Genomic DNA, 14,344 nt, shown 5'->3' with positions numbered 1-14,344 from the left:
ATTGAATCGGAAAAAACATAAACGAACTAAATGTCTGTTAATGACTAACAAAACCATTCATCCGTGAATCAAAGTGACCAGTTTCATCGTAATTTTTTATGTGTATGCGGTTATGACAGGTTTCTTTATGTTTATCTATTTCAATAGCTATAAATTTCAAATAAGACATAATCCTATATAAAAAGTCAAACTGCAATGCCTTATATGAATCATCGACCCAGATGTCACAATCCAAGACGCAACATTGTTTATTGCATCCAGTTTCGCCGAAGATTGACAATACGGGAATATTGTCAAAACTTGAAGCTTTAGTTAAACTTGAATCATTGAAAGAAAGTATTAAAAATAAAACTATTAACTACTGTTCTCAAATGAATCATTTGAAATCCGAAGTTGATGAACCGAATGAAACAAAATGTTGAATTTAAAGAAAACAGGGTATATCACAAGTTTATAATGAGAAATATAATGCAAGGTGATATAAATAACATTAAGAAAACCAATCTTGATTAAATGGTGACAATTAATTTTAACGACAAGATCGATAGGGGACAATAATTTTGGTATTCAAACATTTCATTGACAATTCTTGACTTTTGTCAAAAGTCTAGGAATGATAAATGCAAAGACAAACAGACTTTGATCGTGCAAACATAATAGTAAAGTTCTTTTCAAAGTTGCAAAGAAAACACGTCTCATTTAGCTGCAAGTATATTCCAAAAGAACTTTGGTAAAACCATTAGTCATTCTTAAAAGACCATCGGATTTAAGATTATCCATCCAAGTGCACTGTGAGAAAAAAACTTTAGGCTTCTCAAAGCACGCGGAGGGGACTATGATTTTTTCTTGAATATCGGACAGAATTTTAAATCGAGTTGCTTGTTGTAAATGTGATCATTCATACGTTACTTAAAGAAAACAAAAAGGGCCACGATGACCCTGAAATCGCTCACCTGAATATAGGTCCCTGGTCCAATGCCAATTTAAAACCAGGAGCTTTAATTGACACTACTTGGTAGATACCCATTAGAAGATGTTTCATGGTAAATATCTTAGTTCTAAGCTCAAGTTTTATGCCAAATATTTAAGCTCTAGCTTTTACAGATTTCTAAAAGAAGATATTTTAATTTTTTGTCTTTCGGTTCCCATGGCAACAAGAGTTCTGCTTAGAATTAAAATTCTTTGAACAAGTTCTTAAGTTCACTACCAAAGGAACATCCCTGTGAAGTTTGGATGAAATTGGCTTTGCAGTTTATGAGGAAATTTCGTTAAAATTAAAGTTTACGAACAGACGGACTCCTGACGAAAAGCGATCACAAAAGCTCACCATGTCACTTTGTGACAGGTGAGCGAGCAAAAACTGCTGATTGAAAGTGTTAGATTTTTGTAAGTTCTTTAAAAAATAATTTTTATTTAATATTTAGTTGTCGTCACTGATGGGAATATTAGGTATCGGATAATTGCTGAAAATTGACAGGCCTAGACAATTACCCTCGACCTCAATAATCCGGTCTGTATAGGTGTCGCGTAATAATCAAACAGGCGTAATATTTCCACGTTCTAAAGATGTTTTAAAAATTGCCTGTGACTTTGTTCACAAATAAAGCGCTCTGAAAATTAGCATAAATCTCCAGCATAGAACAATTATTTCGGAGCATGTATTTGAATATTCTGAAAATATTATTTTCATGGAGAATTTATGCGTGAAACATGAGCAAAATTGCCAAATTTTGCATATTTCGTAGGGTATTTTTAAAAACCTTTAAGGTTCTTTAAGTATTAAATTCATGAAAATGAATGCTATTAAAACTTGGGTGTTAAACTTTGTTTTTCTCCATTGTTTTTGTTCTAAACGGGCTGGAACTGATCTTAGGCTGTAGTTTAAAAATGAACAATTTCTCCGAAAACTAGGTCAAAATACCCGAAAGGGTTCTTCAAATGTAAAATTTGTTATTCATAACCATACACATTTATTCTTACATGTTCTACATGTACTATTCACAATCCAATGATTGGTTTTAATCAACATTCACCATAAATATAAATTAACCGATTTAAAGCGGCTAGTATCCTTTGGCTGTTTTAAAAAATGGCGAACAAATCCTGTTGAAATGTGATCTATGCAGTTTTCTAACTGACTTAGTACATATGCGTCATTAACTTACATTAACTTTGAAATAAAAATGCTACAAAATGTTTTCTCAACTCAACAAACAATTGAGACAAAAATGGCAATTCAAATTAACAATAGAACTCCACAACTTTACTGTATGACAGATATACGTTTAAGTGAAGCAACAGTCAAGCTGGTGTTATGCCAATTGATGATGAATTATATACTTACAAAAGTATGGTGTCTGCTTTCTGCCATTTCATTTTTTTGTTTGGTTGTATCAATAACATAAAAGAGAGCCAAATGAGAAACATTTTTTTATTTTGTCATGCTATTTATTTCCGGTTGTCAGTATTTCGTAAATGGGTTCTTCAACCGTGACAACACAAAAAAAAGGTAAAATGAGCGAGGGGAGGCATTTTCCCCCTTGCGAGAATAAAAATTAATTTCGTTTTCCCATATAATCCCCTTAAATTTCGCGTTTTATCAAACTGTCACCTCTGCGTACCACTGACGCCACTCTATAATTATTTTTCATTATTCTGTTTTGTCGCAGTCAAGGGGGTTTACATGAAGAAAAGACAAAAATAATTGAAACTAAAATAAGGAAAACAACAAACAAAACAAAGAATTGTGCAGTCTGATCGGGATTCGAACCTAGGACCAAACTGCGGCTTTGCCGACTGAATTTTTTACACATCTTCTTACTAAATAGTAACATTTCTTAAGCGTGAGATTAGATAGATAGATAGATATATATTTATTCAGGTTATTTATTATTTCCTCATTCATCATCAAATTTATCAGGTTACAGGGCAATGTGAATAAAATCTGAGCTATATTCAGTCACGGCCCATAGTTTTGCACCAAATGCCACAGGGTAAGAAGAATGTACAGTCTTACCTGGACTCGAACCTCAGACCCTCGAAATACCGTACTACAGCTCTTACCAACTGACCTATCCAGCGGCTTGCACATCTTCTCCCTTAAATATAAACAGTTTTGAAAGGACTTGCCTTTTTAATGAAATCTTTTTCTTTTTTTTGAAAACTAATTAAATACCAAATAAACAATGAAATATGAATTATACACCTCATTGAAATTTTACAAACCCCTTTGGTGTAAAAATCCTGGATCCATATCGGTAAACAGCTGATTTCTATAAGTCAATTAGTGTTTTCTATTTATACATGTACAGAAACATAATTATGGTGTTTTCAATGTCTCTCCGACAATATCTCTCATACAATATCTTTCATACAAGTTAATGTTCCATGTTCCTGCATTTTTATTCAATATGCTCTGTTGGATAACAAAGTATATGTATATTTGTGTGTTAAATTCTAGTGATTATATTCTTTGTACAAATCCAAAATGAAATTGTGTTCTGTTCTGTTCCGTCTGTATGTAAAAATAGACAGTTATTTGGAACTATTCAATTCTGTATGTTTGGTTAAATATAAAATTATGCGATTATCACGACTTTAATGCCGCAGGCGGTTTATACATTTTTTTCGAGATCTTGTTTAACATCAAAACATTTTAAAAGTTTGCATAAGCCTTCAGATGAAGACACATTTAGACGGGAGAAAATAGTTTTATAATAAACATAAATCGCGCGTGAAAATATTACACACGACACAGGCAACTGGTGTAAATATTTTGTAATCTTGTTATTCAAGGTCAACGATAATACTGTTTAAACATATGGAGTCTGTCACGTTAATTCTCTTTAAGTTGTAGTATTCGGTGTATACTTCCCTAACCCTGACTTTAAACAATGTTAATGCACGTGTATGAGATTCAAATGAAAAAATAGTTAAACATAGCAAAACCGTTTCATTCATTGCTTGTAATATATTCATCATTATATTGCTTGCTCCTACAGAAGGCCGAATTCCTCTATTTAAAGTATGTATTACAGTGTATATAAATTGAAGTAAAACAGCCTTTGTAAAAAACACATTATATGCTGAATATTCAAAATACTGCAAATACAATGTATTTTGTTCTTTTTTTTCTTTACTCTTCCTTTTCGATTTTAGCTCAATAACTGACAACCCTATATCATTCTCAGCAAAGAAACGCATTTTTTCTTAATCCTTATCGGTCAATGTCACAATGTCAATCCATGAATAATATTAATGATATGAATAAAAATGAAAACGTTATGCATGACATGATAACTTCATACATGCAAAAAAGAAAGCAATATTAATTATGTTCACTTTCAAAAGAGTGGGGGTATATTAATTGCATTGGTCTGTCGGCCAGTTGTTCCATCGGTCCAAAGACAAAATGGTTCCGATCAATAACTAAAGAACGCTTAGGGCTAGGATTTTTTTTACTTGGAATGCGAATTGTTCAAGACCAGTGCATGACTTCCATAAATTTTGTGGTGAAGGGGTAAAAAATCAAGTTCATATTGACCTGGTATGTAAAAACGGTTTCCGATCAACAACTAAAGATCACTTAAAACTAGGACTAGCATTTTGATTGTTCTTGGCTTGTAGATGACCCCAATTGATTTTCAGGTCAAGGGACAAAGGTCAAGGTCACCTTGACTCTGAAGGATAAAGCGATTTACGATCAATAACTTGACAACCCAATGGCCCTACGCCCTCAAACTGCAAAGATGCATTGGTCTGGGCGAGTAAATAACTTCTATTCATTTTGGGGTCAAAGGGTTGAAGGTCAATGTCACATTGACTTTGAAGGTAAAAACGATTTCTGATTTATAACTTGACAACATAGGTGCATTGGTCTTGGCCAATAGATGGCCAATATTGATGTTAAAATGAAGGCGTTAAAAGTCAAGATCACATTGACTTTGTAGGATAAACGATTTCTGATCAATACCTAGACAAACCTTTGGCCCTAGGCCCTTTAACTGCATATGTGCATTTGTCTTGGCCAGTAGATGACCATTATTGAATTTGGGGGTCAAGGGTCAATTGTTAATGACATATTGACCTTGATAGTAAAACGATTTTCGATTATTAACTTGACAACCATGGGCCCTTGGCCATCAAACTGTATAGGTACATTGGTCTTGGCCAGTAGATAACCCATATTGATTTAAGTGTCAAAGTCACATTGACCTGTTACGTCAAAACGGTTTGCGACCAATAATACAACAAGTCAAGTTGCCTTGGTTGATATGTTTATTTAACTAAAAATGCTTTTGGTATACACAATTCAAGATATTATATAATATTACAAACTGGCTTTCATAAAGGATGCCTGCATGATTCATAAAATTAAATCATGATATTTGTGATAAATAGTCCGTCACAATAACCTGCCTACATGACTAATTGGTAGCCGATAGGGGGTATTCATGTGTTGTTATATTTTTCTGGTCCTTAGGGGTCGTTGATGCCAGCACTATAATTGAGTGTTGAAAAATGAGTACCGCTTAAATCGGTGCTAGAGGACGTGAGGGGTGTTGCACATATTCATTATCCTTCATGTACAGACTCATTCAAACCGAGTCGGCAATTTTCATGTAATTTTGTATGATTAATGCTTCCTAGCGATCACTTTGTTTCCGGATTTTTTTTCTACAAACACATCTTGTTAATTATATTATTACTGTAGCATTAAGTTAAAATCTGAAAAATCATTTATAAAAACAATAGAATTATAGTTATAAACAGTGTTTAAAACTGCGCCCCTTTTTACCGAAATTAGCATTTATTTCTACATTCTACCCAAAATTTGTTGCATTTATATTTTTTTTCTTGAAATAGGGAATACGAGGGTGTATATTATGGAAATATTGGTCGGATAGTCGACAGAAACTATTTGTAAGTATTCTATTTAAGTGTTACCTGGAAAGGGCCTTTAATATGTTGTTATTTTTTGTAAATTAACGTGAACTTGTATTAATATAACTTATATACTTATTTTAACTTATGGTTCCTATGTCATTTTCTCTTTTTTCGCTTAACTAGCTTTAAAATATATTCAATAAAAAATATTTGACTGTAATGCTTTGTAATCTGAATGTCACAAGTTCATTTATTAAAAAGTCTTAGTATATCTCGTCTGCTACTATCGTTCATTACACATTAACTGCCTCTAGTGTTCTGCTCTCTGTTCCACATCAATTTATATAACTTAATGAATATTTCAATTATAAGTAACAGTCCTCCTGTTAGAAAGGCGAGCTGAAACAAAAATCTTGAAGACGCAGCAAAATTAACGTTTTGTTTCATTACGCCAGTTCATGGACGACAATGGTAAATGAATGTTACCGATCATGACCCATAACACATTGCTAAAGAACACAACATTAAACATATTAAAAGTCAAATTTAAGGAGTGAAGGGTAAAAAATCATTTCGAAAGATAACTTGAACCACATAAGGAGAAATTAAAACATTAAATAAACTACAAATACTACAGAATCAACAAACAATATCGCACCGAACACCTTAATGTAAATGAGAAAGTTTTATTAAAAAGTATGGGGAAATTTATACTGCACGCAACACGCCATTAACAATGCTAATTGGACTTGCAGATAAAATGTATGTGCAAGGTCTCCAATCAACTGCAAAATTGCATAATTATATAGCCTTTTAAGGGACAAAATTGCTAAGAACCAACGTTAGACTCAACATTTAAAAATGACAACACTTAATATGGAGTAGTTCAAGTCTTTACTTAAAAAAAGGATATTCACTAAAACGCTTTATATGAGCACAGCTTGTATGTGTTGTTAACACTGTATAATTACAAAATTTTCCGGTATTGACAGAAATCACGTACTTTAATTAACCATTAGCATATTGTTTAACATTGAATAGAAATGGATAAATTACTTAAACACCTAATTCAGAAAAGGTTATATATATCATATGATAATAGCTTTTCGAAACAAAATCATATTATCTAAATTTAATACTTGTCATTTACATTTGTGCACATAAAGTAATAGTACTTAATTTCAATGAATCATATTCTCTTAAGACATGAAACATATAGTTTATGACATCAAGCCATAATATGAAGGAAAGTTAATTTTCCATTTCAGAATTTATACAAATATTTACAAGTTTTAATCACATAAGAGTTTTGCTCATGTTAGGCAATTATGACGTTAATATGTCACAAAAAAGTACTTGAACAAGATATTTATTTTCCTATTGAAACATTCGTATTTAGAATATGCAATTAAAACATTTACACAGTATTAACAGTTACATATATTGTCTTGTTTGATTAACTTTATAACTTACAGATGTGACTAAATGAGCTTTAAAACCGCCCTTGATTGTCAATTGTCAAATCTCAAAATATGTACATGACTAATTTATAATTATATGTCGAATCAGAAACTAGGAAGCTGAGACCTTAAATCAAGTGTGCATTGCCTTCATGAATGGGCATATGAAGAATTTCAAAATAATAAACAGTCTCACTAACCTGGAGAAAGTACATACGAGTGTTGTAGATATTCGTGACTAGGTAGCCATTTGCGCATGACATCAAAACTTTGTGAACTTTTTCAGCACAATAACTGGCAACCTGTATCATCCTCAACAATCCAAATACAAATGATGATAAAGCATCTTTTTCTTAGTGCTTATAAGTCAATGTCACAATGACCATCAATCATAGAAATGAAAACAGACAACGATAGTGTATGGCATGATAACTTCATATGTGTATAGAAGGTATCAATACAAATCAATATTTGCAAAAAAATACACGTAATGGGTATAATTTAAGAAAATATTTTGTGGGTTTCACCTTAAAATATCATAACATTTGCTTAAATTGTTTGGCAATATTGACCCGAGACTCATTAATTTTTGGAAGCTTTATCGTAATTTTCCGTAATGTAATACGGTTAATTAATTGATTTTTTTTAAGTTGGAGAGTTCCCGATACTTTATTTTATACTTACGTTCCGATGGCTTAGTGGCAAGTTTGATAACATAGCAATCACGAAGATGAAAATTCGAATCCTAAAGGAACATTTTCAGATTTCTTTAATAATATTTAATTCTATAAATTATATGCAGCAATTGTAGATGAATCATTTCGGAAATTTCTGGTATCTTTTCTTTAAAAACAATCATAGCTTTGATATATAGATGTAAATTTTAATAATTTAAATTTAAAGAGCCGTACAATGGGAGATTGGCATGTACGAGAACTTAGTAGCAGACAAGTTTCGCAATAAATAATTGAAAAACGAAACAAAAATCACACACATAAAAATTTATGTTTCAATTGGATTTGAACCTACAACCTTCACGTTGAAACATGGAGTCTTAACTACTCAATGCCGAGGCTAGTTAGGCAAGTGTTATTTCGCAATATTTTAGTTATAAATAAACCATGTATACCGTTATACCATACATAAAATTTAAAATCCGGGAGCCGACAATTACCGACAAAAGGTCATTGAACATTCAAATATCTCAGGTCAATATTGCCAAAAAATACTTTAACATCAGCAAGTGTAGAAATGATTCGAATTCACTTCAAATTATTTATATGTATAAAAAGTTTATTTCTCATATCAGATCATCTGGTGGTGTAAATTATGAATATATGGGTTGGAGCCACAGCAGCAATCATTTGTAAGTATATCGTTATAAAGTTGCATGACATTTAATGCTTTTGATGGTGTATTTTGCCAAATAACCTGACATTTTTATAACAACCATATAATATATACAAAAACAACTATGCACGTTTTACTAGTTTATAAAGGTACCAAAATGAAATTCATGAAATATTTTAAAAAAAATGGTTAACAGCCATATCACGCTAGTACTTCTGTTAAATAGTTTCGATGATTCTAGCATTCCACTATTTAGGTCACCTGAGCACGTTCTCGCGGTGAGCAATTGTGAATCCCTTTTGTCCGTCGTGTGCGTCGTCATGCGTCAACATTTTTATGTTACATCTTCTATAAAGCCAATGACTTAACATGAATTTTTAAATGGTTCTGGTCTATTGCATTAGGTCATCTGGCCAGAAAGGAAGTTTCAAAAGTTTAAAGAATCTTCTTGCATGAAAGTACAATGCTAAGAGCATTGCTATGTGGAATATGATATTATATAGGTATCCTCTACTGAAAAACAAGTCAACTTTTGCCCATATTTTCATAATTGGCCAAATCCCGGGGGATCATATGTCTTTTTTCTAAAATAAATATATAAAAACGCTTCTTCTCTGAAATGACAACAAAGGGGAGAGTTTAGATAGATTTGGGCTGGAACATTGTGTAGTGAACCTCCACCAAGTTTGTTCAAATAATAGCCCTGGTGTCAAAATTGACCATGCCCCAGGGTCATAGATTTTCATTATCAACATGCATGTATAGTAGAATCTCAAACGCTAGTGCTGACATATTTGGCATGGACTAGTATGGGCCTTTACAAAGATTATTCGAGTTATGACTCAAAATAAGGCCTCCCCGTGGGGGTTATGAATATTCCTCATTTTCTTTTAAGAAAAAATATACAAAAATGTTTTCGGAAACATGGAAATCTATAGCTTAGATATTTGACAAGGAACATTGTCTTGTGGGTCTGTCTCAAGGTAATTAAAATTAAAGACTGAGGGCCAAAATTGGTCCTGTCCCAGGACTCAGTGACCTAGTTTTTAATATCTAATGTACAGCTAAGAAGTTTTGACCATGTGCACAATATCTGATGTAGAATTGAACTTCGATATGATCTGGCCTAGATTTTGACCAAGTGACCTTCTTTTTAGTCCATTGATATACAGCTACGAAATTAAGACGATGTGTACAGTTTTATAAGTAAAATTGATCTTTAATATTTGTTGACTTAGTGATCTACTTTCTTGCTTTTTATGTACATCTATGAAATTAGGATCATGTATATGTTTGTTTGTTTGTCACACCGACACAGTATAGGTCATTTGGCGACGTTCCAACTTAACTAGTGGAGGAAGACCTCAGGTGCCCTTCAATGTATTATTTCAGGCACGAACGGGCACCTGAGTAGAACCACCGACGTTCCGTAAGTTAGCTGGATAGCTTCCTCACATGAAAGAATACAAAGTCCCTGTAATGATTCGAACCTACAGCGGTGAGGGGCGAGTGGTTTGAAGTCAACGACTTTAACCATTCGGCCACGGGCGCCCCAGGATCATGTATATAGAAAAGATCAAAAATCATATATTCCATGAAGTATAATCTATTGACCAACATCGTTATAAGTTTTTAAATAAACACTAGCTTTCGATGCTTTGACACAAATAACAGTCTGTCTTCGTGATGCGCTTGTCTTTATAATATTCCCTCAATAATAAAAGTATTTTGTCTGTCCGTGTCTTTGTCTGTCCGTCATTGGCTTTTTATGGTTCATTTATTTTTTGTTACAGTTAGTTAATTTTATTTTTAAAGTTTGTCCGGACTACACCTCTTATACCTCTAATGCAATTTCAATGACACTTAACAATATTGATTGGCTGGTCAATTACACGGATGTTCTGTTTCAGTGATTTTGTCCGAGTTATGGCCTTATTATAAAAAAGGGTGTTCATATAATTTGTCCGGACTACTCCTCTTATACCGGTAATGCAATTTACGTTAACAAATTTCAAATTCTATATTGCGAATCATTATAAAGAACTCATCTCATTTAATATAGATTTCTACACTATAGAACGATTGCATCGATTAAACATTTTTCTCGCCATTTATGTGATAAGTTCCGTAAACATTGCCTTCTACATGTAGTTGATATTTCGTCGTACAGTAAAAAATCCCTCGGAAGCATTAATCATATATACATAAGTTACATATGCGTGTTCTTTAAAGTGACATTATGTCCATCCAAGGGTATATATTGAGTGAAAAGGTGAAAGTTTACAATTTCACATAATTCCCTTCTATTCTATAATTTACTTTGCATGAACGATATAAAACTCACAATGGCCAAGGTATTTTCTATAAATAGCCATCGAAGTTGTATCTGTTACGTTCAAATTATAAAAAAAAATGCGCAGTCTTTTTATATTTTAGGCAGATCTATATTTTATCCTTATCAATTTCAACTGTTGGTCATTCTTCATTTTAATGATCAATCTTTTGAAATATAAAGTCAATACAGCTCCGTTTGACAATGAAAGTATGATGTCACTTTAAATAATTTAAAGTACTAGATTTTATGTTCTTATTTAGCAACAATCTTTTACTTTTTTATTTTCGCTTTCACTTCTAATATTTTATGTTAATAGTTTAAAATTTCTAAATCAATAACTATAATTTAATTTATTTAAGAATGTAAAGAAAAGATGTTATTAAAGATATATCTTTAAAAACATCTTTGAAAAATAATCATGTAAAAGAGTAAAAATCTATGTAATATTTCAGACGCAGACCTGAAAGATCAAGGTCAGATATGAGTTACATGAATTTGAGGTATGACCAAGAAGGAAAAATATACAACAAAAGATATCAAGATTATTCATCTTTAAATCATGGGTGAATATTGTTTACTTCCTCTGGTAACGTTATCTCTTAAGTAAAATGAATATTCATTGAGAAAAATATACATCCGTTCAATAATACAAACCTTCAGATGTATTCACTATAGACTTGAAATACATGTACTTGATTAATTACACCAAAACTCTGCATAATAATTCACCATTTCCTACTTTAATCATGCTTTATTGTATGCTGTTCAGTGATTTACTGATTATCTTTGAAAATTATACGAGTATTTGATAATTCCAGAGTGAAAATTATCAAAATATAATTTCACACTTTTCAATGACGAAACTACATTTTTAAGATTTACGCCATGTCGTACCTCAATTTTATTTTTGCTGTAAATTTTGACAGTGTCAGACTGTTAAGAGAAAAGCAAAGCTGAAATTGATAAATAACTTAAATGTCTCCAGTAATAAAAAGAAAAGAAAACTTATTTCTATTCGTTCAAATTACCAATCACCAAATATCGTCTCTTATTTTTCTGTATTTTTTTGTTGTTGTTTGTTTTTTGTTGTTGTTTTTTTTGTTTTGTTTCATTTTTACAGTCTGAACGATACATTCCTTCCACATGCAAAACTACTCTTGATGACATTTTGGCATATATAAGTATCATACGAGCAATAACTGCCGTAAGCTTTATGAAAACTTGAAAAGCAACGGCAGCCATCAGTCAGAAGAATAAGTAACAATCCAGCGTTCCTAAGGCAGCCTTTCAACAATTCCAAGTTTTCCCATTTCCCAGCCGCTTTTTAAATGTTTACACATTTGTTTACACTTATTAATTGTCTGTTACAATCCTCAAATAAGTTTTCTGTCTTTTGAAAAGGTGTATGAGTTACAAATGCAAATGACATCCCTCTGAATCAAACACAATTATTTGCCTCCCTTGAAATACACAACTTTTAAAAATGGCGACCGTTTAAATTTAACAGAGCCAGGACAGATATAAATTCGCAGTACGTAACAGAAATATGGATGGATGGTTGGACTTTTTCTCCTACTAGAATTGTTTGTTTGTATTATTAAAACAAACGATCATTCATAATTTTTTTAATAAAATGAACAATATCAACGCCATTTAACGTTGATTGTCGAATTCATTTTACAGCCCAAAACTTCTTGTATTTAATGAGAAATTCGACTAAATGAGGGTACAAATTTGGTTATTTAAGTTAATATTAAGGACATTTCGTTTAACTTATTTTTAAGCATAAAATGAAAAGAAAATGTGAACTTTAAAAACAGTATTTTCACTCGTGGCTACGCCACTCGTGAGAATACTGATTTTAAAGCCCATTCGATGAAATAAAATTTCATCTCACACACAAACAAATATCATCTATATCCTGCACTGAGAAAAGAGGTATGCTTTAAATCATATGCGGTATGAACAGATAAATCTTTTTTCCTTTTTTTTAAACTTCATGTACTATTTTGTAACTTTCATGATCATGATTCAAAATACTTCTAAAACAGTACAGAATGAAAATCAGATACGACATCATTTTCCAGTAGTTACTTCTAGTCTAATCACACCGATCCAAATAGAGCGTGACATTATTTCAAGGTTAAACACAATTAATCCTGTTCAGTATATATATACCAAAAAGGCTATGAATGTCCCGTGCCGACCTATCCTAGGCCACTCAAACAGTTATCAGACTGGTACAAAAACGTAATACTGTATACCGTAAGAGTAAGCAGAGTTCAAATCGCCGCAGTTGTTACCAACTGGAACGCCTTAGGTCATTTGTTCAGAGAAAAAAACAGTCTTTCTAATTGTCATACATCATTTTTAGCACGTCTCCAAACCTTGTCGAAATAAAACGTTGAATACTTTTGTCAAGCACAATAAATAAGAAAACATCGTCACAGCCCACTCAAATGTGGTAGTATAATCAATACAGATTTTGTTGCTAGGGTAAATATTTTAACATTTTAAAAGGTCGGTCCACTTCATGGTTTCCTGATAAAAACTAGAATTTGGAATGAGTTATTGTAATCAAACTTGGTATATAAAGCAACCTTGAGTGAGAATCCAAGTTGTCAAAGTCAATTATACTTGGGCTAAAAAAAAGAAATTGATTTCCAGACAATAACTTGATAAAGGATTGAGATATTGAAATCAAGCTTGGTACATGAATATAGCATCCTAATGGGTGGTACTTAAGGGTTTACCCTCCGTTCGTCTGTTTATCCGTCCGTCCGTCTCACTAACCTGGAGAAAGTACATACGAGTGTTGTAGATATTCGTGACTTGGTAGCCATTTATGCATGACATCAAAACCTTGTGAGCTATTTCAGCACAATAACTGGCAACCTGTATCATCCTCAACAATCCAAATACAAATGATGATAAAGCATCTTTTTCTTAGTGCTTATAAGTCAATGTCACAATGACCATCAATCATAGAAATGAAAACAGACAACGATAGTGTATGGCATGATAATTTCATATGTGTATAGAAGGTATCAATACAAATCAATATTTGCAAAAAAATACACGTAATGGGTATAATTTTGGAAAAAACTTTGCGGGTTTCACCTTTAAATATCATAACATTTGCTTATATTGTTTGGCAATATTGACCCGAGACTCAATAATTTTTGGAAGCTTTTTCGTAATTTTCCGTAATGTAATACGGTTAATTAATTGATTTTTTAATGTTGGAGAGTTCCCGATACTTTATTTTATACTTACGTTCCGATGGGTTAGTGATAAGTATGATAACATAGCA

The 14,344-nt window shown here is 32.2% G+C and overlaps 1 protein-coding gene across 1 annotated transcript in view; it reads left to right on the top strand.

The window, feature by feature from the left end:
- LOC132729399 (uncharacterized) overlaps positions 1 to 14,344 on the top strand; it is a 47,317-nt gene that overhangs the window by 18,850 nt on the left and 14,123 nt on the right. Inside the window, exon 5 of the mRNA XM_060715164.1 lies at positions 5,866 to 5,922. Coding sequence (XP_060571147.1) covers positions 5,866 to 5,922 — 57 coding nt within the window. The remainder of the gene's footprint in view (positions 1 to 5,865; positions 5,923 to 14,344) is intronic.

This window comes from Ruditapes philippinarum, unplaced genomic scaffold, assembly GCF_026571515.1.
Source record: "Ruditapes philippinarum isolate M1 unplaced genomic scaffold, ASM2657151v2 ctg1357_1_1_1_1, whole genome shotgun sequence".
In the NCBI taxonomy this organism is placed as follows: domain Eukaryota; kingdom Metazoa; phylum Mollusca; class Bivalvia; order Venerida; family Veneridae; genus Ruditapes; species Ruditapes philippinarum.
Note: the sequence above shows the minus strand (reverse complement) of the source record. Positions and strands in the feature narration are given on the sequence as shown.